This window comes from Fonsecaea monophora, assembly GCF_001642475.1.
Source record: "Fonsecaea monophora strain CBS 269.37 chromosome Unknown Scaff33, whole genome shotgun sequence".
In the NCBI taxonomy this organism is placed as follows: Eukaryota; Fungi; Ascomycota; class Eurotiomycetes; order Chaetothyriales; family Herpotrichiellaceae; genus Fonsecaea; species Fonsecaea monophora.
In genome coordinates this window covers 261,066-284,333 of record NW_019173964.1, presented here as the reverse complement: position 1 = coordinate 284,333, position 23,268 = coordinate 261,066, and the positions used below count along the sequence as shown (strand labels likewise).

General features: G+C 51.0%; 8 protein-coding genes across 8 annotated transcripts; 4 read left to right on the top strand and 4 right to left on the bottom strand.

Moving 5' to 3' along the window:
* Positions 1 to 1,151: 1,151 nt before the first annotated feature.
* Positions 1,152 to 7,271, bottom strand: AYO21_05379 (hypothetical protein; the record flags this gene model as incomplete). Its single annotated transcript, XM_022655349.1, has 8 exons — positions 1,152 to 1,511; positions 1,639 to 5,885; positions 5,961 to 6,051; positions 6,113 to 6,352; positions 6,498 to 6,563; positions 6,626 to 6,685; positions 6,748 to 6,958; positions 7,018 to 7,271. The coding sequence occupies 8 exons, from the start codon at positions 7,269 to 7,271 to the stop codon at positions 1,152 to 1,154; spliced, it is 5,529 nt and encodes a 1,842-aa protein (XP_022512431.1).
* An 877-nt stretch (positions 7,272 to 8,148) lies between these two features.
* On the top strand, positions 8,149 to 9,146 carry AYO21_05378 (hypothetical protein; the record flags this gene model as incomplete). The annotated part of the gene is made up of 2 exons (XM_022655348.1): positions 8,149 to 8,257; positions 8,338 to 9,146. 2 exons carry the CDS (start codon positions 8,149 to 8,151, stop codon positions 9,144 to 9,146), a joined length of 918 nt encoding a protein of 305 aa, XP_022512430.1.
* Positions 9,147 to 9,921: 775 nt separating this feature from the next.
* On the top strand, positions 9,922 to 13,774 carry AYO21_05377 (hypothetical protein; the record flags this gene model as incomplete). Its single annotated transcript, XM_022655347.1, has 5 exons — positions 9,922 to 11,524; positions 11,640 to 12,030; positions 12,095 to 12,281; positions 12,385 to 12,660; positions 12,752 to 13,774. The coding sequence occupies 5 exons, from the start codon at positions 9,922 to 9,924 to the stop codon at positions 13,772 to 13,774; spliced, it is 3,480 nt and encodes a 1,159-aa protein (XP_022512429.1).
* Positions 13,775 to 14,546: 772 nt separating this feature from the next.
* AYO21_05376 (hypothetical protein) lies at positions 14,547 to 15,400 on the top strand (the record flags this gene model as incomplete). Its single annotated transcript, XM_022655346.1, has 2 exons — positions 14,547 to 14,981; positions 15,050 to 15,400. 2 exons carry the CDS (start codon positions 14,547 to 14,549, stop codon positions 15,398 to 15,400), a joined length of 786 nt encoding a protein of 261 aa, XP_022512428.1.
* Positions 15,401 to 15,532: 132 nt separating this feature from the next.
* AYO21_05375 (hypothetical protein) lies at positions 15,533 to 15,991 on the bottom strand (the record flags this gene model as incomplete). The annotated part of the gene is made up of 1 exon (XM_022655345.1): positions 15,533 to 15,991. The coding sequence occupies one exon, from the start codon at positions 15,989 to 15,991 to the stop codon at positions 15,533 to 15,535; it is 459 nt and encodes a 152-aa protein (XP_022512427.1).
* Positions 15,992 to 17,196: 1,205 nt separating this feature from the next.
* AYO21_05374 (hypothetical protein) lies at positions 17,197 to 17,865 on the top strand (the record flags this gene model as incomplete). Its single annotated transcript, XM_022655344.1, has 1 exon — positions 17,197 to 17,865. The coding sequence occupies one exon, from the start codon at positions 17,197 to 17,199 to the stop codon at positions 17,863 to 17,865; it is 669 nt and encodes a 222-aa protein (XP_022512426.1).
* Positions 17,866 to 18,469: 604 nt separating this feature from the next.
* Positions 18,470 to 19,429, bottom strand: AYO21_05373 (hypothetical protein; the record flags this gene model as incomplete). The annotated part of the gene is made up of 1 exon (XM_022655343.1): positions 18,470 to 19,429. One exon carries the CDS (start codon positions 19,427 to 19,429, stop codon positions 18,470 to 18,472), a length of 960 nt encoding a protein of 319 aa, XP_022512425.1.
* Positions 19,430 to 21,149: 1,720 nt separating this feature from the next.
* On the bottom strand, positions 21,150 to 22,630 carry AYO21_05372 (hypothetical protein; the record flags this gene model as incomplete). Its single annotated transcript, XM_022655342.1, has 6 exons — positions 21,150 to 21,512; positions 21,569 to 21,976; positions 22,030 to 22,228; positions 22,284 to 22,308; positions 22,362 to 22,429; positions 22,482 to 22,630. The coding sequence occupies 6 exons, from the start codon at positions 22,628 to 22,630 to the stop codon at positions 21,150 to 21,152; spliced, it is 1,212 nt and encodes a 403-aa protein (XP_022512424.1).
* Between the last annotated feature and the right edge of the window lie 638 nt (positions 22,631 to 23,268).

The following is a 23,268-nucleotide window of genomic DNA, read 5'->3' as shown; positions in this document are numbered from 1 at the left end:
CCTTATATTATATAAGCTAGGCCGAGGATACGTAAGGTATAAATAGTCGATGACTTCAGAATAGTATAGTAAAGTAGATGTTATAAGTTAGCTACGAGAGAGTGTAACTATAAAAGGGTAATAAGCGTAGCTATATACTTATAAGATATACCCCGAATAGGTAACTGGGAATAGTATATCGATATGTTGATATAGTCTATACTAATATATCGCTATATCGAAAGTTTCCTCTTTTAGTAGTCACGTACGGCACGTGATCTAGCCTCGTCCTTTTACCAGGCTGCCCTGTCCCGGCAGACCTGCCTCTGGGCGCCCCGCGCTCCAGGTCATATGAAGGCCGTTTCTAACACCTAAGCCGAGTGTCCAGTATCACGTGGGTATTCGTAATACGGAGATGCTTATGCCGAGTACGAGTATGTTTCTAAGCCTCGGGATGTAGACGATGATTCCTCTAAAGAAAGCTCTTTACCTAGATCTTCGGAGATTTAAGGTGGTTAATTATATCTACATTTAATAGTTCTAAGTAACCTACACCCTAGTATAGTTAATGAGGAGTTAATGTACCCTAATAAAGAAGTCTCAGAATAGATGAAGACTAGCCACGGTTTATTAGTATGCGAGCCCGACCCTAGAGTTCGACGTAACTGTTAGGATCCTGATCCTCGTGGTCAACCCATCTCTCGTGATTCTGAAACTATAGAGTTATAGATATCACTTGCGTCGTGTAGGAGTCAGTCTTAGAGCTTGGCGAGGTGGGCGACGAAACGACATCAAGGATAGGTTTAAAAGCGTCGTCTATATAGAGCTTACTCTTGATAGGAGTCGAATCTACAAGTGTTGTCTTTACCAAAAGTTCTGTGATATCATTCATTATTGCGTCTGGCATAGAATAATAGATATTACATCTGTTGACACGACTTGAGGTGCGTACTGTATATCTGCTACCCTTGGGTCTAGAGATGGAGAATGGAAAGTCCCCGTGTCGAGGTTCCGATGTCGAAATTCCTGGACTTTGCCCTCCCTTCACATCCCACACGCTTGTGATGAGTCTTGTTAATAATCTCAAGTTCAGTCTTCCCTCTTCCAAATTCCCCAGGATTACAACAAAACGTGTGGTGATGTTCCCACGCATTAATGCAACGTGACAGCTTCTATGGCAAGTCATCATCCTCGTACGGATCATTGAAATCAGAAAAGTCCAGCTCATCGCTCTCGACGGAGGCCAAATCGTCGAGAATGTCGCCCTCCTCCAAGGACATGGCTTCGGGTGTTCGGCGGCCTCTGGAGCCCTCGCGTCCTCGTTCTGGCTCGTTCGTAGAAGCTGACCTGGGTGAGCTGGGGGCTGAGGGATCCTGGAATTCCTGCTCGTGACCCTCACGGAATTTGAAGTCGTGGGGTCGGCCGTCTTCCTTCCTGATTTGGGAGTGGTACTCGTCGATTCGACCGTAGCATTTCTTGCAAACATTAAAGTTGTCGCAGGATTGGCATTGGAATGCCTGGCCGAACACGGTCTATCCATTTCGGATCAGCCGCCTCAGCTCCAACTGACAGTGTGCACAGACGGGGGGAAGGAGTGCGGAGACGATGATCATTAAAAATAGAGGAGAAGAAAACGGGTCGGCTTACTGTCAAGCATACATCACAGGAGATCGCGCAAGCAGTGTATTTCTTGCCTTGAGTCTCAGGGTCGATTGTGACTTTTTTGGCGTCGCTACTAGGATTTCCTTCTAGGCCATGAGTCAGGAGGCCGATAATCTCGTCGTCGGCGTTGCACAATTTAGCGAGTTTGAGGGGCGTGAATGTCTCAGCTGAATCTCCCTGACCCATCCTACATTCAACTGCGCGATCTGCTCCATTTTTAAGAAGACACAGAACCGTTCCGGCATAATCACGCTCTTCGGACGTCATAAATCTACCAGTGAAAGGTCGACAAGCCCAACAAAGCGCCGTCCAGCCATCAACGTCGGGTCGGTTGGTGTATTCTTTTCTCTCTCGCGCAGTTGCGAAACTTTTGAAGATGTCCTCCACCGTTTCGACGTGGCCGAATTGTGCGGCCCAATGGAGGACATTCTTTCCGAACCGGTCCGAGATCATGAGGTCCTCCCTGTGGGCTAATTTGACAAATTCAAAGTTTCTGATGCCGTTGGCAGCCGCGAAATGGATGGGGACACGTCCCAGGGGATCTTTGTCCTTGGTTGACGCCCCAACAGTGAGCAGGTAGTCGATAACGCCAGGTCCTCCAGCCAAGGCTGCGGCACAGATTGCGTTGTACACGGTGGTCCCATGCATTGCCTTTACGTCCGCAGGGTGTTCAGGATGTTCGACTAATTTACGCACAACTCTCTCCATTAGTCTAAGATGTTCGCTGCGCACCGACCCGGAGGGAAAGCAGCTGGCAATCAGGGGAGTACTTTTGAGTTCCAAGACGTAGTGGTTAGGGTCTGCACCGTGACTCATAAGCTTGGTGATGTCGCTGAGGCTGAGTCTCCGGCATGCAATATGGAGAGCCGTTCCCACCTTCCCCTGGATGTTGACCTTGATACCTGGCTGGGAAAGAAGAAAGTCTACCGCGCCACTGGGCATGCTGCCATTCACTGCCTTCATCAGGGGAGTCCAGCCTCTTGGATCTTGTGCGTTGATGTTGGCCCCGGCTCTGACGAGAAGTTTGACGTTCTCCATTTGGCTATCCGACGTGACTCCCAGCAGGGGCGTCTCTCCGTCTTCATCGCACTTTTCCAGGTCGAGAGCACCGTGGAACTCTAGGAGGATTTTGAGGATTTCTGGACTGCTGGTGGCTGCCAAATGGAGAGGAGTTCTGCCATCGTTAAGAGTGTCCTCAAGGTTAGCACCACTTTCCACAAGAATTCGTACGATCTCTGCGTCCGGAAAGTATCCTATGGCATCTAGAAGGGGAGGCCAGCCAAATTGGTCACGGTGGTGAATGTCCACCTTCCTGCTGGCCAGTAGTCTCACCAAATCTGCTTTTCCATCTCCGACAGCAATGTTGATGATCGTTTGTTTGCTACTGTTGGTCAATTCGGCGTTGGCACCCGCTTGAAGCAGCATTTTGACTATAGATGCATCGTCTGCAGCGATTTGAAGCAGTGTCTCTCCCGAGCTGGTGAGCCGATCAAGCTCGGGCTTCCACTCCAGTAACTCACGCAAGACTTCGACGTGGCGAATTTCGATGCCATAATACAATGCTCCTATCCCAGCATCGTTGGTGAAGTTGACATCCGCACCATGCTCGAGCAGCCATTTGACCACAGCAGTCTCCCCCGCACGGGCGGCATGCATAAGGGGTGTCATCCCGCTGTCTGGATCAGCCTTGTCAAGTTGAACTGGTGGATCGTTGTCGATAAGGAGGTCGAATATTGCGAGCCTATCTTCCACCGGAACTCCGGACTGCATCATTTCGACAAGTAGCGGAGGGTCGATCAACTCATGATTGGGATCTGCTTTTTTGTCCAGGAGGACTCGGACGCTCTCGAGACTCGCGGCTCTGACGGCTGCAAACCAGAGAGGAGTGTCCCCAGATGGGCCACTGATGTTGACGTCGGCCTTGTGGATGAGAAGGACTTCGATTGTTTTCACTTGGCCGAACGCAGCCGCTGCTATGAGTGGAGCCCACCTGTCGCCAGAGCCTGGTCCAATGCCAGAATCTGGATCCGCCTTGAGCGCACACAATGTCTCCACGACCTTCCAGTTCCCACGGATCGACGCTATGTACAAAGGCGGGTTCGGCTTTTGAAGTTCCAAAAGGGAGTCGTCCTTCTCTAACAACGCTTCGATAACATCGATGTGACCGTTGCCTGCGGCGGTGTATATCGAATTGTACGTCTCAGCTCGGAGGACATCTACTTTCGCTCCGTAGCTTAACAACGCTCTGGTGATCTTTGCGTAGCCCATACGAGCGGCCATATAGAGAGGTGATGGGAAGAAGCGAGAAGCATTGTCGTCGGGGTCTGGATTCATCCCGTTTTCAAGGAGGAGATCGACCAGCAGGTCCATGTTGAGCCATGTCGCCATCCATAAAACTGATGAAGGCCACGGAATGTCCGACATATCCCCTGGGTGGTCTTGGTCGCCTTGAATTGTTTGTTGGGTTTTTGCAGCAGATACGATCTGACTGGCGCGAACCAGCGCCAGGTCTTGATTACCGGCTCTGGTGGCTTCGACGAGGGCGCTGATCTCTGAAAGCTTGCGGATAGGTCCAGAGTCTTTCTTTCCATCTGTTTTGTCAGGCCAGGTTCTCTTGAACTTCCTGAGAATTTTGACTGCACTTGGCCTCAGATTTTCAGATGCAAGAAGTGTTTCAGAAGCGGAACTGAGCGTTTCTAGGCAAGGTCTTGAGAAAGGATTGCTCATGGCCCAATATACCTTCATCCACAATGCCATTGGCCCCTGACAAGAAATCAAATCATTCTCCAGCTTCTTCAGAACCAGTGGATTTTCCGATAGGTGGCACGGAAAAGCTTGGACTGCGTAGAAGACAATGTCTTGGCCGTCCGGACAAAGGGGAGGTGTGATTTCATCACCAGAGGCATGGACCAGGGATTCGTACTGACTGTATTTAGAATTCAGATGTTCCTGGACTTCAGGCATAGAAAGATAGGCAAGGATGAAGTTGAGAATAGTGCCGGATGCTGTCGATCGTACCTCATCCCACAAGTGAGCCATGCCTGGTTCGAGGAGATCCCATATGTCATCTCGAATACAGACTTGGTCGTGGCTGAAATCGACAAAACCACAAAGCCAGATATCAAGCTGGCGGATGGCGTCTTGTAGATCGGTGCTTGATGGTGTAACAAAAGTCCATTCCTCTGTGCGTTGGTAGTGACACAGTAACACTGCGAGCTCCCTTCTGGTCAATGGGCGGTATCCACACAAGAGCCATTTCAAGATCCATCGGAAGCGGCCTTGATCGTGATTAGATCGCAGAATTTGGTCCAAGACCATAGCCGGAGTGGAAGACGGAGTTACCAGTTCTATCAGGGAGCAGAACTTAGACAGAGTCTGTACCGATGCTGCTTTGGGCCAGGTCGTATGATCTTTGATCAGCTCGAGAGATTTGATCAGCGTGTCTTTACTCATATCCATGAGCTTTTGTAGGCTCTTTCGGATTCGAGCTTCTCCATGGCCACTTGGACAGAGGCTAGAAATCAGTGTATCGAGGTATCCTTCATCAGATGCAGCGTTCCAGTCTTCTATGCTAGCGGGTAAGGTATACTGGTGAACTGGGATATCTGGCCATGCTTTAATTTTGTCATGCAACGGCCGACTGGGTCCAGAAGTTACCACAAGAGCCAGCGAGTCTTCTGTGGTGGCCGCAATGCCGTTCAACATGGTCAAGAATTTTTCCCAACCTTCGCATTGGTCGATGTCCTGGAGAAGAAACAGGGCGTCGGCCCCAGAATAATAGATGTCTTGCACCAAGAAGAGGTTTAGCAGATCCTTCTCGGTCCATCTATGATGAAGCTGAAACTGGTCTTGTATGATTTGGAAGTCGGCGTCGAGAGGTCCAGCCACATAGCCCGCACAGTTTTGGAGAATCAGTGAACTGAGAAAGTCGACTGTCGAATCGCGGGTTGGGTCTTGCGATGAGAAGGAGAAAGAGAAAATCCTTGATCCGTACAACTTCTTGTCTCGTTGCGCGGCTTGCCAAGAGAGATAAACCTGTTCTGCTGCCTCACTCGTTGCCCGGTGGTTTTTGCCGTGGATGTACAGTATCCGGGGGCCGCTCGAGGTTCTCCACTCCTTATGCTCAGAACTCATCAGCACAGAGTGGGAGGGTTGCAGGGACTTGGATTGCATCTGGCGATGAGGAAGAGCAAGGGAAAGGAGCGATTGCTCCAGCGGCTGCCATTGTGGAAGGGGGGAACAATCTAGACTTGTCAGAATCAGAACAACTTCTCAGGATGGCGTGGACTTGCATTCTAATAGATAGCATATCATCTCACCTAAGGCGGGAAATCGCTCCGCCTCATCCTTTCCTTCCAGCACCGGATACTCGCGGGGAAGTCCGAGGGTGGCAGTGAAGTATTCGAATACCTTCGCGAAGAGTGAGTGATGTACAAAAGATTTGTGTTTGTTGGTTCCAAACAATACTTACAGAATGTATCGTTCCGCGACCAGTTTCATTGGCATATAGACTGAAAATCCGAGTTCTCATTGAAATCCTAGAAGCAACGAAGAGCTCGGTCGTTATTCTTGTTGCGGTCGCGAGGCTCTCGATGGACGTAGGTGTCAGAAGATGTGCCCACGCGTCATCCTTTCTATCACGCAAAAACTTAAACAGCTTCAGTTTGAGTGCTTGAACTTCCTCACTACGCTGGAAGCAGCCCGAAAACACCTGTGGCGTCTGTCAGAGAATGACTCCATCGAGAAATTGCAACAAAGCCTTGCAGATCTCAACGAAAGAGCTCTAATCGAGACGACGTAACTCGCCTGTCCATCACAGCGCATCATGAGAGTGCAACAGATGTGCGGGCACATACAAATCGGGCAGTCCTGCTAAAGATCCCTGGCCATCGAGACTGGAACTGCCCAGCAATTGAAATAGCCTTGTAGCAATCCAGTTAGCACCAATTCTGGACTCGTCCGGATGCAGGTGAGTGATTCATACATTCTTGACTATCAGCGCCCCGAGATCGTAGGCGACAAAAACCATGGCACGTCTTGTCAGCTGCTTCATGTGTTAACTCAATACTTACTCCTATACTTGGAAGAGCACATTGGAATTCTCACCTGTTTGTCATGCCGCTGGAAACAGGTCAGGCCACGAAGCAGTTGAAGCGATTGGCTTTCTATTGACTCAGTTGCGAAATCACCGACAAGTAGACTGGCGACGTCGGCTTTGAAAATGAATTCCCTTCTCTCGCACTCGACCGACGATGCGAGAAGAGTGTTCATCGTGAGTCGCTTTTCTTCGGAGTCCACTCCCAGTACGTGGACAACACTGTGACCCCAAGCGTGAGCGCATGAGAGATGGGAGAGCGGACGGACTCATCCTCTTACTCGATGTTCACTTCCTCGCCCTCAGAGGCCAAATGCCCGGCCGAAGAATACGACAGCTTCAGGCCTTCGTGCAAGTGGCCTTCGCTCAGCCTGGAGGTGTCTGATCCCAAGGGAGACTGCGGGGCAGAGTTGTCATGCATCGATGAATGTTCACGGTCCGAGCCGTCCGCGCCGTCCGCAGCCTCTGAAAGCGGCGGGTCGTCGACATGGTCTCCAATTGTTGGTCCATCCGATTCGAATCGTAGCGCAGCCATGACCAGAGGTGGAGAAAACGTGCAAGTACGGGAATTTTGCTGTCGGGTACGTAGTACAGGGACGAAGGAAATTGATTGTGACGGTTAGACTTCGTTCAGCGTGACGATGGGATGGGCCTGCACGGAATAATCTGGAGGCGGCTGAGAAGGCTGCAGGCATGAACTGCCATCAACCGGAGTAGGCACAGGATGCGCATCGTGATTCAACCGACATAGGGAGTGCTGGTTCAAGTTTCGTGCAGGTTGTTTACGGTTTTAGGCAATTACTGTGGCGATTCAAGTCTGGAACCAGCCAGAGGTCCCGTCGGGGGAGAGAGGAGGCATGAAGAGCATTAACTAGCCTAACCAGTACGGAGTACCACTTTCTTACTCATTTCGCGCCTTCGGCCCTCGGAAGATCCCTGACAGGGATTGGCAGAGACCAGTCGAGGGCATCCCTTGCATCCAGATCAATCAGATGCTGGAGGCCAAGACAGTGCAGTGCGACAGAAATCAAACTAACTACTGCACGAGGAGGGAACTTGTGTTTCTCAGGGGCGCCTCAGGCCGCCGAACCGCTGTTGATGCCCAACCTCACTCCAGAAGAGTCGTAGCGTGGATGCGCAGATCATGATTGGGAGAAAACGTGAAAGTAGGTCCCTGTGCACTCTGACCTGAGCTGGAGGAGAGGGGCAGACATCATATTCTGGTGGCACGGCACTAGTTGAGCAGCTGGATCCTCTGCACCGAGTGGGTACATTATACCTCTGACCCATTACACCCGTCTCTTAGACCGAACGCGGAAACCTGCTCGATTCACGCTGGTGTGGCTGTAACCTAGTCCTTATATAGACCTCCTCTAGAAGCCTTGCGCTGTCCTTCCTCTCGCATATATTCCATGGATGAGGACCAGATTTGGCTGAGTGAAGAGGAGGAAGAAGAGGAGGGCAACTCCGTCGGTCCTACATTCTTTAGTCTTGCCCTGACCTTACAAGACCAGCCTGGAGGTAAACGCTGTTCAAATCTGTTTCGCTCACATTACGCCTCACCTAGACTGAGCTAGTCGAAAACTGACAGTCACCACTAGGATACCATGTCCGCAATCGTCCAGGCCAACGCCAGCGGGCGGCAGTCTCAGTCATTCGGGGAGGGTCAGGAAGGAAGCCTGTCTTCACGGTGTCTTGCAACGCCAAAGTCATGATCCACGGCACAATGGGACCCTCTACGCAGAAACCGGCAACACTTCTCGTCTACGAGTTCAAGTTCAATTCGTACCGAGGGAAGCGCATCAAAGAAGCTGACATTACCTTCGAGTTCCGCCCGAGGGAGGGAAAGCCTGGCGGTCCGTCCGTGAAACATGTCTGGCCGCAGGGACTGTACAAGATGGAGGAGACAACCCAGAAGGATACATCAGAGTGGGGGGCGGGAATAGCACCCAAGTTTGCCGCCATCGATCCCGGAGTTAACATGACGTGGAAAGGGTCGATTGACAAGGAATCGAAGCATCACACAGTTGTCTCGGGAGATAACCCTCAAGACCCGGACTGGGGTGACTTCTTCCAGGCTCGCTTCTTCCTGTCGGAAAACAAATCGCAGTCGAGTGGCATCCCCAACAAATTCACTGCGTGCATTCTGCTCCAGCGACCCGACGACGCGGACTTCGAGTGTGTTCCTTATATCACGGTGACACCTGCTTTCTCGACCATGGTAGCGTCTTTGTTTTCCAATAGGCCTCCGGATGACCCGATTGTGTTCAGCATCGGGGAGGATCCCGTTAACGAGACCGACCCCAGCGTGGAAATTGTAAGGGAAAACCTCGCAGCTACCCAGTTTGAGAAGTTGTGGGGATGTACCTTGTACACACAATATGATGAAGCTGTGAAGGGAAGGAAGTAGAGGAGGGCCACTGCGGAGGTCGAGGCTGGTGCCGTGTTACCCAAAGCACCGCACCGGCACACGGTAGAGGGTGCAACGAGCTGGAGGGGCTCTGGCTCTCATGCAGAATTACGAATTGCAGCTATACCGTCCTTGGGTAGTCATTCCCCTCCTCACTTTTCCTCCACCACCTTTCCGCCCCTCTATCATTCCACCTCCACCCGTAGCGCAGCGGTGTTCGACAACTGTCATGTAGCTAAGCAAGCCACCTGCAACAATAGCCTCACGAGCCAGTCGACAAGCATAAATGCGATCGCGTGACGATGCGCCGTGTTACTGCACATGCCTCAAGCACTGGCGCACACGCAACCCACCCTTCTGCCACCTCTCCCACTCGCCAGTCTCTTCGAGGGGCCGGAAACGAAGGTCGTCTCACTGATCAGTTGAAGCCTGAAGCGTGAAGCCTCGGAGTGACCATTTCGCCAACCCCCATCCACCCATCCTTTACAGCACTGTACACGCCTCGTCTGTCGAATTCGCATTATCCTTCATCCTCAGCTTTTCTGGAGAATTTTCAGTCTCTTCTTGTGGGCACGGAAAGTTCAAGTCACACTTCTGGCTCGCATCTTTGACTTCTCAAGGCTGTGGCCAGTGCCTCTCGAGTGGGGACAAGTAAGCAGCTCTACGACTTGACCTAGTCTAATTCCCTTCTTCGTCCGTTGCGCTCTCCCTCACCGCCTTGGTAACTGCTTTTATTATATCAGCTTTGCATTGTGGCGATCAGCAAGATCACTCAATGGAGGATGAAGTGAGTTTGGATGACAGCTTGAACGGTATCGATTCAGAGAGCAGTGATGAAGATGTCGACGAGCTGGGTGAGGGTGAGGGAGGAGAGATCACAGCGAAAGCACTTACAGACGTGCCTAATGAAGAGACAAGGTTTCTGGCGCAAAGCTGGGAAGAGAGATGGAAGGAGGTCATGGAGCTACTAGCGACAGGCAAGGCGCGATGGGACGAGTCTGGTGATCCACATACCGACCTTCTGGAGGACTACAAGAAGGAGGTGTTGAAGGGGCGAGATGAGCGCGAGAAAACAACGCCCACAATTCTCCACATGTTGGCGAAGAATCTCAAAGCGAACGACTTCAAAAATGTACCGGATAACATTCTTAAAAAGGTCATCCTCTATCTTCTCCAGCCCCGAGAGAACACTTCTTTGACCACCGAAACAAAACTTTCAGAGGAAGACCCAATTTTAAAGGTGGCAATGAATTTCGACAACGACAAATTCATTGATTATATTCTGGCCCTTGCCCCCGGTAAATTGCCAGACCTGCTTGATGCTCGAGATGCGGCCCAGTCGAATTGCCTTCACTATGCTTTTAAGGTCCAATTGCACAAAGTCATACATAAAGTTCCGAGGACCAGACAGAAAATGCAAGTCGTGCAACCCAAGAGACCGTCCCTGACAAATACTCTTAAAATACTCGCGCAGTTTGTCAAGAATGCCAAGGCTAAGACTATCGCCGCAATTGACAAAGAGGGGAATACTCCTGTCCACTACGCCCTTGACTATGAATTATGCTCTATGAAATCAAAGGCAGAGAATTATGGCAGAATAGTCAAGCATTTGATCCTCCGAAGCGACCAACTCCGGAAGCAGATGCCTGCCAATGAGTTCAATTTGAAGAATGAGTCACCCTATCTTTACTTCCTGCGCACCAAGAAGGAATGGATTGGGGAGAATAAAAAGCCGCCTCGCGAAGAGAAGTCGATCATTAAGCTTCCAAAGAAAGACACTACGTCCGGGGCCAAGGAGACCAAGGAGATCAAAGAACCAGAAGCGATCCGCGAGATAAACAACGATGCTGAGACGGATCCGCCACAGCCACTGGAAAAGGGAGCAAAAATGCCTGGAGCAATTGCGCCAACTGAATATCAGGGCGTCTCGGAAGTTCAACCCACGGGCTCCATATTGCAGCCACAGCGGAGAGAAAAGCCGACGACAGCACCTGGAACTAAGAAACTGAATCAGAGCTACCCAGGATCTCGCGTTATCCCTCCGACGGCTGCTGAACCAACCCCTACAACCGCTAAAGCATATCCTGCTTCATTGAATGCAAACAATACTCCTCCTGAACCTTTGGCCAGGCAAAAGACACTTACTTTTGAACACATTCTCGCTGAGGTGCCATCAGGCTTTGCGACTCAGCCAATTCTTTTACCCAAGACCCAAATTCCTGAGAATGAGAAACAAAGTGCCCCGTCAAGATCAAACGCAAATACTAAAGACGCGGGGGCAGTGGCAGAGGAGATCCGGGAATTTCTCAAACTCCATTACATTCGCACAAGGTCAGAAATGGAAGCGAAAGAACTACTCTATGGTAAAGTGGCCTCAGGTAAGTCTCCATTTAGGGTCAACGTTATACAAGACTTAAACCAGATCTGGGGGACGATCGCATGTCGTGCCTCTCGAAGTCGCTGGTCTCAATTCTAACCCACCAATCACTCTAGACAAGAACCTGTACTTTGATGCTACAAACCACCGATTGAAGAGCGTCGATCAAGTCTGCGACCTGATCGAGAAGTTGTCAGCGAGTAAATTTGAAGACACACTATCCTACGTCAATATACCCGCTTTGAGCCACGTACAGGACAAGGCAAGCACACCTAAGCAAGATGGCGGCTCGCAACAAGAGAATCCATGCCTGGGACATAGTTCATTAGTATCAGTCTTTGATAAGCTGGTGTCTGTGGATGTGCGCAATATCTTACGATTGCATGTGGAGGACAGAGACCCAGATGTGCCGGCCCACACTGATGCTGCAATCGAAAGGGCTATTCTCGGCCAAGAGTTCTTTGGGAGCGGAAATACTAGGAAAGAGGCCATCAAGGTGGAACTCTGGTATGTGGCGTTTCATCCAATCCCTGCCTAAAAAAGGCATCGGAGCGTGCTCACTACGAGTTAGGGACTGGAAAAAAATCGACTTGAGTATCGATGTCATTCGATTTGCTGCGCCTGAGGTGGTACAGGTCAACCTATATTGGAGTGGAAACAAGACCGTACTCACAGCATGGGCCTGTGCAGAGGGAATCCCGCTGTTGCATCGAGTATCACAGGGGAAATTGAAGACTGTCATTCTTCACGCAACTCCGGTACGTTCATATCCAGCCTCTCGAGTTTGAAGCTTGTCCGCGAGTTTTCCACACGTGCCATTCAGAGCCACAACATGGCTGAACTTTTTCGTCTCGTCACTAGGGTATTGAGAGCCGCGAGAGAATGATTAAAATGATCGAGAATTTCAAAAAGGAGATCAAAGAACGGACAGAAGAGAAAGTCAAAGTTGAGCATAGGCTTTATATGGAAGGCTTTCCAGTGGGCTCCAAATTGGATGACGATGGTCACGCTACCGCTGGAGGGTCACAGGGTGCTCCCCAACACGATTGGGTGGAAACAATGGTGAAGTTTAGACATACATTGTCTTCTCTTCATGGTCTGCTCGGTGACAAGGCTCCGGAGCCTCAACGCATAAAGGTATGTGGTGACCATGCTCAGAAAATCACCCTTTGCTACCTCTGGACCTCCTTGCAAGCCGCGACCATGTTACATACTTATCCTTGCACAGGTGGCATTGATAGATGACGGCGTTGATCTCAGCAATCTGGATACATACGGCAAAGTCGTGAAGGCGTCAGGGCTGAGCTACTGCCCTCCGAGTAAAAGAATGGAAAAACCGTGGCACGAATCTACCAACGGACACGGCACCATCATGGCCAATATGATTGTCCGCATCAATCCCTGGGTTTCGCTCGACGTCATGAGGATTCACGACAGCAAGTGGCACCACCCCGATGGAGAAGTTCGCACCATCAACGCGGGGAGTGCAGCAAAAGCAATTGAGGGTGCGATTCTCCGCCAGGCAGACATCATCTCCATGTCGTGGACCATCAGGAACCTTGCACAGAAACAGTCAGCATCATCCAGCAATCAGAACGACAAGAGTGGCAAAGACGAGATCAAGTCACCCCAGGAAATCGCCATCAATGCTCTGCAGACGGCTATTGACCGGGCAAGGGAAGCCAAGATCCTCATGTTCTGCTCAGCCGCAGACGACATCAAGATATTGGGGAAGGACTCGCTTCCCTTCAGCCGAGCGCCAGATTATATCTTCCGGATCGGCGCAGCTCTGAACAAGGGCCAGCGTGACCCTGAATCTGAAGACCCAAAGTCCATGACTTACTACTTCCCCGGCAACCAGGTCGCCGAAGAATGGAATCCTCGCTCGGGTAAGACAGTACAGTACCACAACGGCTCGTCCGTGTCGACCGCGCTCGCCGCCGGCTTCGCCTCGCTGATCATGTACATGAACAACATGATGCGAGCCCGCTACAAACCGATTCGAACGGAACCAAAAGAATACGACACCTTTGACGAATGGGCCCGCGGGCTGAAAGATTCCGGAAACATGCGTAGGGCGTTTAATAACAACAACAATCGCCGACCCAACACCGACCCCAAGTTTCTCCCTGTCTGGAGTACCTTTGGAGAGGTGGCTGAGCGGATCAACAACGAGATCGATCGTGAGCGTAAATTGGGTGAGTTGGAGAAACTCGTCCGATCGCTCTGTCACTGGCTTGATAACGATTAAAGAAGTAAAAGGGGAAGGCCGGGAGGTGGAAGATGGGCTGCCTTTCTCTACTTATGTTTTGTCTGTGTGTGTTTGGTGTCCATTCGAGCCGGGCGTTGTATTGGATAACTATTCCGGGTTCTCGCCAACTAGGGTGTACACGCACAAATCACCCCCTGGGTCTAAAACTTATCTAGTTGATCCTAGTCCGCACGCAGGAGACATTGCTCGGAGGTAAATTGGCAATTACTGGCGGGTGCCAGTTACAGGGCCCCTGGCCCAGATATGGGCACGACTGACCCGTTGCTCAGGCTGATTGAACAACGTAATCAGTCACGTGCCGGACTTGCTCAGGTTGAGGCGGTGACGCTCAGGTCGTGCTCAGGTCCAAAAATGGAAATGGAAGGTGCTCTTGTCGAGATTCCGACGTCGAAATTCCTGCTTCTGATGCTCAAGGTCAGGCCTAGTGAGCCTCAAGTTTAGCCACGGCTATCCGCTTGAACATGGTCCAATAAGGTATCTGCCGGCCCGCTTTTCTGACAGTCAGAAACAAGGCAAGCAGTCCAGAATCAGCCAGGAAAGCGTAGATATAGGTCAGAAGTTAGACCAGCAATTTCAAATCAAGGTCAGGTCCAAGGTCTATTGTCCGTCCGTTCGGGTGAAGAGTTGGGAGATGGCAAGGTATAAATGAAGGAATCGTCGCACCGCTACCAAAGGCTTCAACAAGACTCGCACAACAAAAAACCGAGCAAGGACACAGTATTTTCACACCAAACCTTCAATCTCAAGCAGAATGTCGAAGCCATCAATTCTCCTTGTCCCGGGTTCCTTCGCCCTGCCCGAGTTCTATGACACAGTCATCAACCCCATAGCCGCAAAAGGGTACGAAATAAAAGGCCTTCACAAGCCAAGTGTGGGCATTGCAAGCGGAAAACCTCGGGAAGGAGCACCACCAACCATGTATGACGACGCCAGCTTCATCGCCAAGGAGGTCGAGAAGCTCGCAGACCAAGGAAAGGACGTGATCCTCGTTAGTCATTCGTATGGAGGCGTCCCTGTGACAGAGAGCACCAAGGGATTGAGTAAAGAAGAAAGGCAGAAACAGGGAAAGAAGGGCGGGATTGTGAATTTGGCGTACATGACGGCTCTGGTGCCAGCTATTGGGCAGACAGCAAAGGATGTTCTGGGAGATGTTCCCAAAGAGCAGCAATTGGACTTGAAGGTTGATGTAAGTTTCCACCATTCTGTTTCCTGTTGTCTTGAAGCTCCCTCTGCTGAAATGCACCATGAAAACAGGAGAACGGCTGGATGTATCATGATCCGGCCGAAGCATCAGCAGCTATCGTATTTTCCGATCTTCCCCTTGAAGAAGGTGCCGCCTGGATAAGGAAGTTCCCCAGGCACTCCGCTCTTAGTTTCGTTGGCGAATTGACCCATGCTGGGTACAAAGACATCCCAGTGTCGTATTTGCTCTGCGAAAAGGACCTGTGCATCCCAGCAAACGTTCAGAGAGAAGGGATTGACCGGATTGAGAAGGAGAGCGGGAGGAAGGTTGATGTGACGAGTATCAAGGCAGATCACTGCCCCATGGCTGGCCAGCCCGAGGTAGTGGTCGACTGGATTCTGAGCGTTGCGGAAAAGTATTAAGATAGTGGAAGGGGGTTAAACTGAGGTCGAAGAACCAAAAAAATGACACATTTGACCAGTCCGGACATTAACTTACAGAAGATGTGCCGGTATCGAACTTGAGCTTCACGTGTCGGCCTAAGAAATGGGTCCTCAATAGAACAGGAAGCCCCATTTGACGGCAAAATAACTCTCAATCTTCCAGGCTTTAGGATCCCACGAGGCGAGGCCAGGCACGATGTTGAAGCTTGGCATAGTGAATAGGTCTCGGGTGAATTCTTCTTCGTCAATGACGGCACACATATTGATGAGGTTATCTCGCAATTTGGAAAAGGGAAATCTGTCTATGCCCGGTTGATGAATCGTGAGCAGTTGAGTCGGCGTGGGTTGTAATGATAGTGGCACGGTGGAAGAAGCAGGGGGGGATAGTGCCGGAACAGCCGAGCAAGCTTTCAAGCCTAGAATCATGCCGTTGATAAACAAGGCGCTGAACACGGTGGGTGAGGGACGAATCTCATAGCTGAGGTTGGTAGTATGCGCAGCTATTGAGGATTGAGGTGATGGACTCGTGTGCCCCGTCGAGGAAGCTGTAAAGTTCTCGAAGCATGCCATGGTGGCAACACTGATTTGAGATCCAACCTGAGCAAGGACGTCAAGGCTGGAGGGGGTACGGTCTTCTGTTTGCGTGGCACGACTTGTGTGATCCATCTCGTGTGTATCCTGTTTGGCCGCTCGAATTCGTTTGCCTGGAACAGGAATTAGCATGAGTACTGCGCATCAAGCGACAGACAAAGCAGAAGCAGGAGCTTGGGATAACTTGAACAAGTACATCGAGTTCCAGGTTATTGCATCACCGGCCACAAGCAAGAGACAAAAAGACGAACAGCTCGATTCGAGGGAAAATGTAAAGCGGTGCGACACTACAGGTTCCTGGCGAACCTAGGAGGTTGAAGGATACCTACGTCTTGCACGTTGAGCTAGCTTGTCTTGTATACGCTTTCTCGTCTTTGCGTCCTCGACACCGTGCCAATTGTCTTGATCACCCACAGGTGGCTGGACATCTGCGGGTGGGGTCTCCATGATCAGGGTGATCAGAAGGTGTGGAGACTAGCTTCTCTTCCGCTAGTGGAAAGAAACCTTTGTAAGTACTACAAGTAGATGGACAGCGAGGTAGTTGAATGTGGTGGATTTCGTATAGAAAGAGGACGAAGTCGTTGCAGCAAAACCTGACTGCCTGACTACGAGTCACGTGTGTTGAAAAGCTGACAAATAATTGCATATTTCTATCTTACAGCCGACCCTACTAATACGGCGGACCAGAAGTCACAACCAGAACCAATATCAGCTGATGGCCATCTCTGGTAGCATCCTCCAATCCCTGGTGCCCACATAGCCTCCATGGTCACTTTTGCTGACGGTCCCATGGTTGCGTCAGCACCCTGCGTATCGATCAGTATTCAATGCGCACAGCCCAAAAAGAGACCAGCTCACCCACTTTTAAACCCCTTGAGACATTGTGTTCTGTATCTGGAATCTGCAACGCCGATCATGGCTCGCTCTGTAGCGTCACAGCTGGAGCGGCTACCCCAAACAACAAATTGCCTCAAAACAGTGCCATACGAGTGGACACAGAGGTGTGAGACCGCACAACCAGAGGAAAGACAGCGTCTGCGAGTATTCCATGAGATGCAAATGCATTTAAAGCTCTGGATTGTCGAGATACGATGAAAAATCTCAACTTCCCACGAGTCATCACGCTCGTCTCATTTATATCTATTGTCCAACTACTAGCCAGTAATCAAGTTCTTTGGTAAGAAATGCCGCTGGTCGAATTGGCGGCGGTGCGCCTACACCCGTCGTTGACTTCCAACCTACCCGACTCCTTCACGGCAACGTGGACTCGAGCCTGCGCCCTCGCTACATCTGCAGCAAAAGGAATTCCTTTCCAAATTTACCACTCCACAACCCCGTCAAGCAAGGACGTGTACTATCTTGTCGGCGGCTGGCAGAGCGGTGACGATCACATTGCCTTCCTCTCGACCCCCGACGCGGTCATTCTAGCCAAGAGTATTGGCGAATACATGACCGTGGAGCTTGTGCAGCATATTGATGGAGACATTAGGGTCTTGAACGGGGGGGAAGGAGAGAGGCCTAAGAGACTGAAGGTCACAACATATAAAGTTCCAGAATCAATGGCCGATAATTGGGCATTGAAGTGGAACAACAGCCAACTTGCAGGTGCTGGAGCTGGCGGATGGGATATGAGCGTTTCGGTGCAGAAACAACACAAAGCCTTCAAACAGATGGGTGAGGCGACGAACAGTGTTACTGCATTCGGCGGGAAAGAAGAGGGTGGCAGCAAAACCTGGGTGTGGCTCGAGGACAGTGGCAACGAGTTTGGACAAACTGAAAGACCTGAGCTCCCTTTCGAGGGATTTGACGCAGTTCATGCCGAAGCGTTTGAGATGGAGCATGTATTGGGATAATCGCCAAATTGTTAGCTGAGAGGTACAACAACCCAGTATAGGAGCCGATTATGCTTGTGATGTTTCCACCTCTTCTTGGCTCTGAAGCTTGTCATAATCAGTGTTCAAAGTCTCAGCGCTAGAGAGTGCCGGTGTATAAGATTGTCCATATAGGAGGCAGGACAAATAAGAATTGTCTTCCGCGGCAGATGGAAATGCTCTATGCACCAAAGACAACGAGTCTGGCGCTGACACACTGCAGGGTGAGGTGAATCTTTATGCATCAACCAGGTTACTGGATAATACCAACCAGGTAAGCTGAGTGCATAAATGGCCTAGCCCTTCTCACAGCTGCGCTTGACAAAACTTGTAACATTTACAGTCTTTCCCCATCGAATCTCCGACGAGAAGTTGGCCTTGTCATTTGCTGGTTGGAGTCGTTTGCAACGTGGAAATTCGTTTAGTTGGCAACGGGCTTAACCCGGCCTGTCAAGCGGCTGATTCTGATGATTCAGCGCTGATTACATTCCAAGTTGGTTCCCGGGCGCAAATATTGAGTGCCCGATCATTTTTGACGTCAGACTGGGGTTTTTATCTGAACAGAGAAACCTCGATGAGCAATATTTCAGTCGAGATCCATACCGCCGCCGGGGACAACGACTGGTGGGGGTTGATTCAGCCGATGATAGTCTGCCCAGTTCTGCATCTGCACCGTCTCAGACGACTGCGGCTGAACACTCTCCGGGCCTGGTGTACTTTCGGCTCGCAATACCTCATCCCCTTCAAAAACCATAGGTTGGCATTTGAGATTGTGCAGGCACGTATCCCACGTTCTGCCGACCAGTTTGCCTTCCAACAGGCTTTCACTGAAGAGGAAAAAGCCTTCCTGGCAGCCGACAAGGTAGGCGTCGAGTCCAGCATTCTTGAGGAGAATTTGTGCGCCGTGAATATACCTAGAATAGTGGTTGTCCAGATACTTTGCCCAGCCTCTGGCAGCGGCCTGCATTGATTCGCTTTCCGACTCCATCTTGGTCCACCCGACACCGAGCGCAATGGTCGCCTCGTCAAACTCTGGTCGATCTACGGCAGTCTTTGGTGGACTAGCAGGCGCAGAGGCGATGTTGGTCTCGATTGGTAGGCGCAGCGAGGTCTGAGACAGCCTGACTGATTTGCGGCTGGTCGGCAACTTGGGCCGGGTGTACGCCGCGGCAATCTCTTCCTTGAGTGCCTTTTCATCTGCCTTCTCTTCGTACCATGTGCCCGTCTGGCTCTCCGCCGACACCGACAAGCCTGTCTTTGGATTGAGTAAGACCATTCCCTCTCCGTAAATCGGTTCTTCTTCGGGGATTGGAGCCGGGGTGTCGACCGACGCGAAATAAGAGCCGTCCGCTTCGACGTCGAACGCAGTCTCGTCACGAGAACGCTTTCTCGACGGATTGGTTGAGATTGGAGTCACGCCATCAACCGGGGTCCAGGTGGTCGAATGGTGGGGGTACGAAACTGGCAAAGGTTCGTCTTGCTCCATTGCCTTGGGTGTATCAGAGGGAGTGGGAAGCTGATGCTGTTCCTGAGAGACAAATGACATATTTTGAGAGGCGCAAAGACAAAAGTCCCAAAGAATATGTAGTTTTTCCCTTTCCTTTTGTTTCCAAGTGACGGAACGAGGCTGGCAAAGATAGCAAACAGTGGGCAATTAGATCCGAACCCTGCGCCGAAGGAATCCCAGAGGTCAATATGAGAAAGCGACGGGATGGATATTAGATGAAGTCGACATATGATATGGTAGAGGAGGGTATGTTCCGGAAGTAAGAGGCAGAAGTGAAAGTAAACAAGAGAAGAGGGTGGGAAGCGGGATGAGCTGAGGTATTTGAATGGGGCGCGCAAGAGGCGAAGAGGAAAGAGGCAGGGTCGCAATGCGAGTCTCGTGGGAAGGGAGCTGGAAGATGGAAGCTGGGAGAAGGCGAGAAGGCGAGAAGCGAAGGAAAAGCGAGAAATCTGGGGGAACTTTGCGGTCTGCAAGATTCGTATGAGAGAAAGTGGTAACGGCGTGCTGTCAGTGGTCTAAGGTCCCCAGCAGCAGATGTGAGGTCTGAGGCGGCGGGCTTGACGGCAACGGGCAACGATGCACAAAATTCGGGATGCCTTTGTTGCGAGTTGCGATCAAGACGCCCACAAGCAGTAAAGCTCGCAGGGATTGCCAGGAACGCCGCTCTGATCGGGCAATGGCCATTGGGTGAAGGCGTGAGCTGCAAGCCATCCGCATCCTGTAAGCAAAAGACTGACTTCTGTTGCGCAGTTTATCGGATCCACCAAGCCACCAAACCAGCAAGTAGAGGCCAAACCCAACCGGCAAATAATGGATCTGTAAGGCCAGAATGGTGATCAGGCATTGGAAAGAAAGGGCAAAGGGAACAGGGTGCGCCGCCCCTCTCATCAACCCCACCGGCACCAACTATTGACCCTGGAACCTCAGGCAGCCAGTGAGAGGCTCGGGCGCCTTGAGAACTTTCTGATGGATCACCTTTTTTTCCTTTGCGATGCTCGGCGGGAAAGCGTGGATACGTGATGCAGTAACCGAGGAGCAATACGGTAAGAGGCAGTGTGGGGAAAACCACGCCAGTCCCTGAAGCCCGCAACAAACTGCTACTGGGCGCCTTTTAGTGGCCACCACGCTGGGCTTGAACCCCCGGAGCTTCCCCCAATCCCTTCCAACGCCACCCGCTTAAAGGCCCGCAAGTCATTGTGTTCGTCCCTACTTTTGAGTGGTTGGACATAGTCCCGCTAACCCGTGGCCTTCCTTGCCTGCTCGCTCTGGCCACTCTGTCACATGCCTGGCAGTAGGGACTAGGATGCAGAGTGGTACGCATCTGCACATTTCAAGCCAACCATCGCCAGCCTCTTACGAGTACATCTCGTCATGGGTTTATGTCAAATTGTTCAATGACCTTCTCGTTATTAGGTAGATGGATGGCTAGCTAGACAAGTGTCTGCAAAAAAGAAAACCAGCATCGTCCCCAAGCACCTCCTGCATTTGTTTGGCAGAGACCTCCGTCGTTCATGCATGTGGTACCTCTCTGCCATTTTGCCCCTGTATATCCAAACGCCCTAACCGTGTTGCAGCAATATCATACAAGGATACAATGTCTATGTGCTCCAAGTTGGCGAGAACAATGAGATGCTCTCTGGATTTTCGCTTCAGTTGCAATACTCCAATCAACCAGTAATCCAGCCGGTGTATGGAGGAGCTCTTTTTAATGCTCATTTTTCTTTTCTCTTTTCTTCCCAGGATCCCGCACCAATGTCTCTCATGACCCAAGACCGTTGCTGAACATGTCTTTCAAGTTCTTCGTCTGTGAAGGCGCATATGTGGGAGCCAATCCGCCGAGCAAAAGGAAGATGGTGAGGAGAACGAGCGCAAAGATCAGTGCTTTTCGCATTGCTGGCTTCTGGACACCAAACTCTGACCACGATCGACCAGCATGGGCAACGTACTGCTTGAGCTGCTCTGCTCCCAGTCTGTAGTACAGAAGACCACCAAGCGCAATTGAGTAACCGAAGAACTGGGTTTTGGTCACGGGGGTACCCCAAATCATCATGGATGCTGCCACGAGCAGGATATCTTTCAGAATGCCACAGAGAGTGAGGACCAATGAGGATGTCTTTCCAATCTGCATCATTGTTAGAGACTGGGCGACTCGGTCATGAAAGGCTGTGTGGAACTCACGAGGAAAACAACCGAGACGTTCAGGAGGAATGCGACCATTGCATTAGCCACCAGCATGAAAATCCCGACATCGTAGACATTTTGCATGCTCATTTTGGGTATCTCGAAGAATAGAGCGGTCACGCCGTTCATGACGGCGCACACAGGCGCAAAGTAGTACAGGGACACTAAGGGATCCATCTTGAACTCGGCCGAACTAAGGAGACGCTGGACCAGGACCAAGCGAGTGGCTTCGAAGGTGATTCCACCAGCCTGGTACATGAAGCCGGTCAAGTTGAATTCAATCGCGCCGTATGAGGCAATGACCACGCCGATGACGATGAAGGAGACGTTGCCCAAGGTCTTCAAACTCGGGGGGGAAACGCCCATGGCCCAGGTGGTCAAAAGCACCGCCACAGGCATGCAAGCCTTGTCAAAAGTTTAGCGCTGTGACCCAATCTCTTGACATGTGCTCAACTCACTTTCAGCATCTGAATGAAGGCAACACTCAGGTAGAGATATGCTTGATTTCCACAAATCAAGCTCAAGCTGAAGAAGAAACCGATTGGCAGAATAGCGCGGAGGTAGACTTTGCCGGTCATTTTGACGGTTTTGCGGCCATCAAGGAGCGTCGTCGTTTTCGCGAGGAGCTGTGTCATGATAGTTGCAAAGAGCATATGCCTGGCGACCGGAGTCAGCCGTAGTCTCGATATTCGGAAGATACCATCAAACATACCATGCTGTCAATGTGATGGGAAATTCTGCAGAGAAGTCAGCCCGTTTTGCGTCAACTCTGTAATCCTGGAATACATACTGAACCCAAGTGTATCCAACAGCCATTTATTGAACAGAATCACACCCCCGCTGAACCCAATCCATGTTCTGTAATACCATCAGTCGACCGAAGCCTATCTGGGTGAGGGACTACACCTACATCACATAGAGAGATGGGTGCAATGAGGGTTTAGGAGGTTGAGGCTTTTCTGTCGTAGGGAGGATGCTCGCCGAGGAAGCAGGGGCCGCTGGCTCATTGACTCTGGTCTGTTCACCCGACAAGCGGACTTTTTTCTCACCGTCGGCCATTGTAAGTTGCGGTGATTGAGAGCGAGCGAGGAAGTCTCGAAAGGAGAAAGGTGAGGGTGACCCCGAAAAGGTCTTGGGGCGCAGCACTTTGGCAAGGATTCAAGTCAACATAAGAGAAGGACGTGACGAGTTTGTGTAGACTACAACAGCCCAAGTTGGTGCTGCAAAGGCAGAGCGAAGAGGACAGCGATTGCAAGATGCGCGTCGCGACAGGATGGGGGATTTCTGAATAGAAATTTGAGATGGAGGCTGGTGCCAGATTGAGATTATTGAGAACCAGGAGAGTATCGCCGCAGCCGCAGCCACGGCGAAAACTCTCTCCCTCCCTGACATTTAGAGCCCACTATGATGAGACTTATATAGAAACTTAGCCGAATGTTATCGGCTGCCAGCCAATCAAGACATGTGGTGCAATCTTGACGAATCGGGCAGTCGGCAGCCAAAAGAGTCAGCCCGTCATTGTTAGAGGCAGGGTAGACACGGTTGTTCATCGTCCTGATTGACATCGGATATCCGTTATGGTGTGCAAATCAGCCGTCTCCAAGCTGTTTTGTCAAGACACATCTCGCTTGTCCGATGGTAAGACAACATTCATATAAAATGCTCGGACATTGATGGTGATGCGGATCTAACGTCCG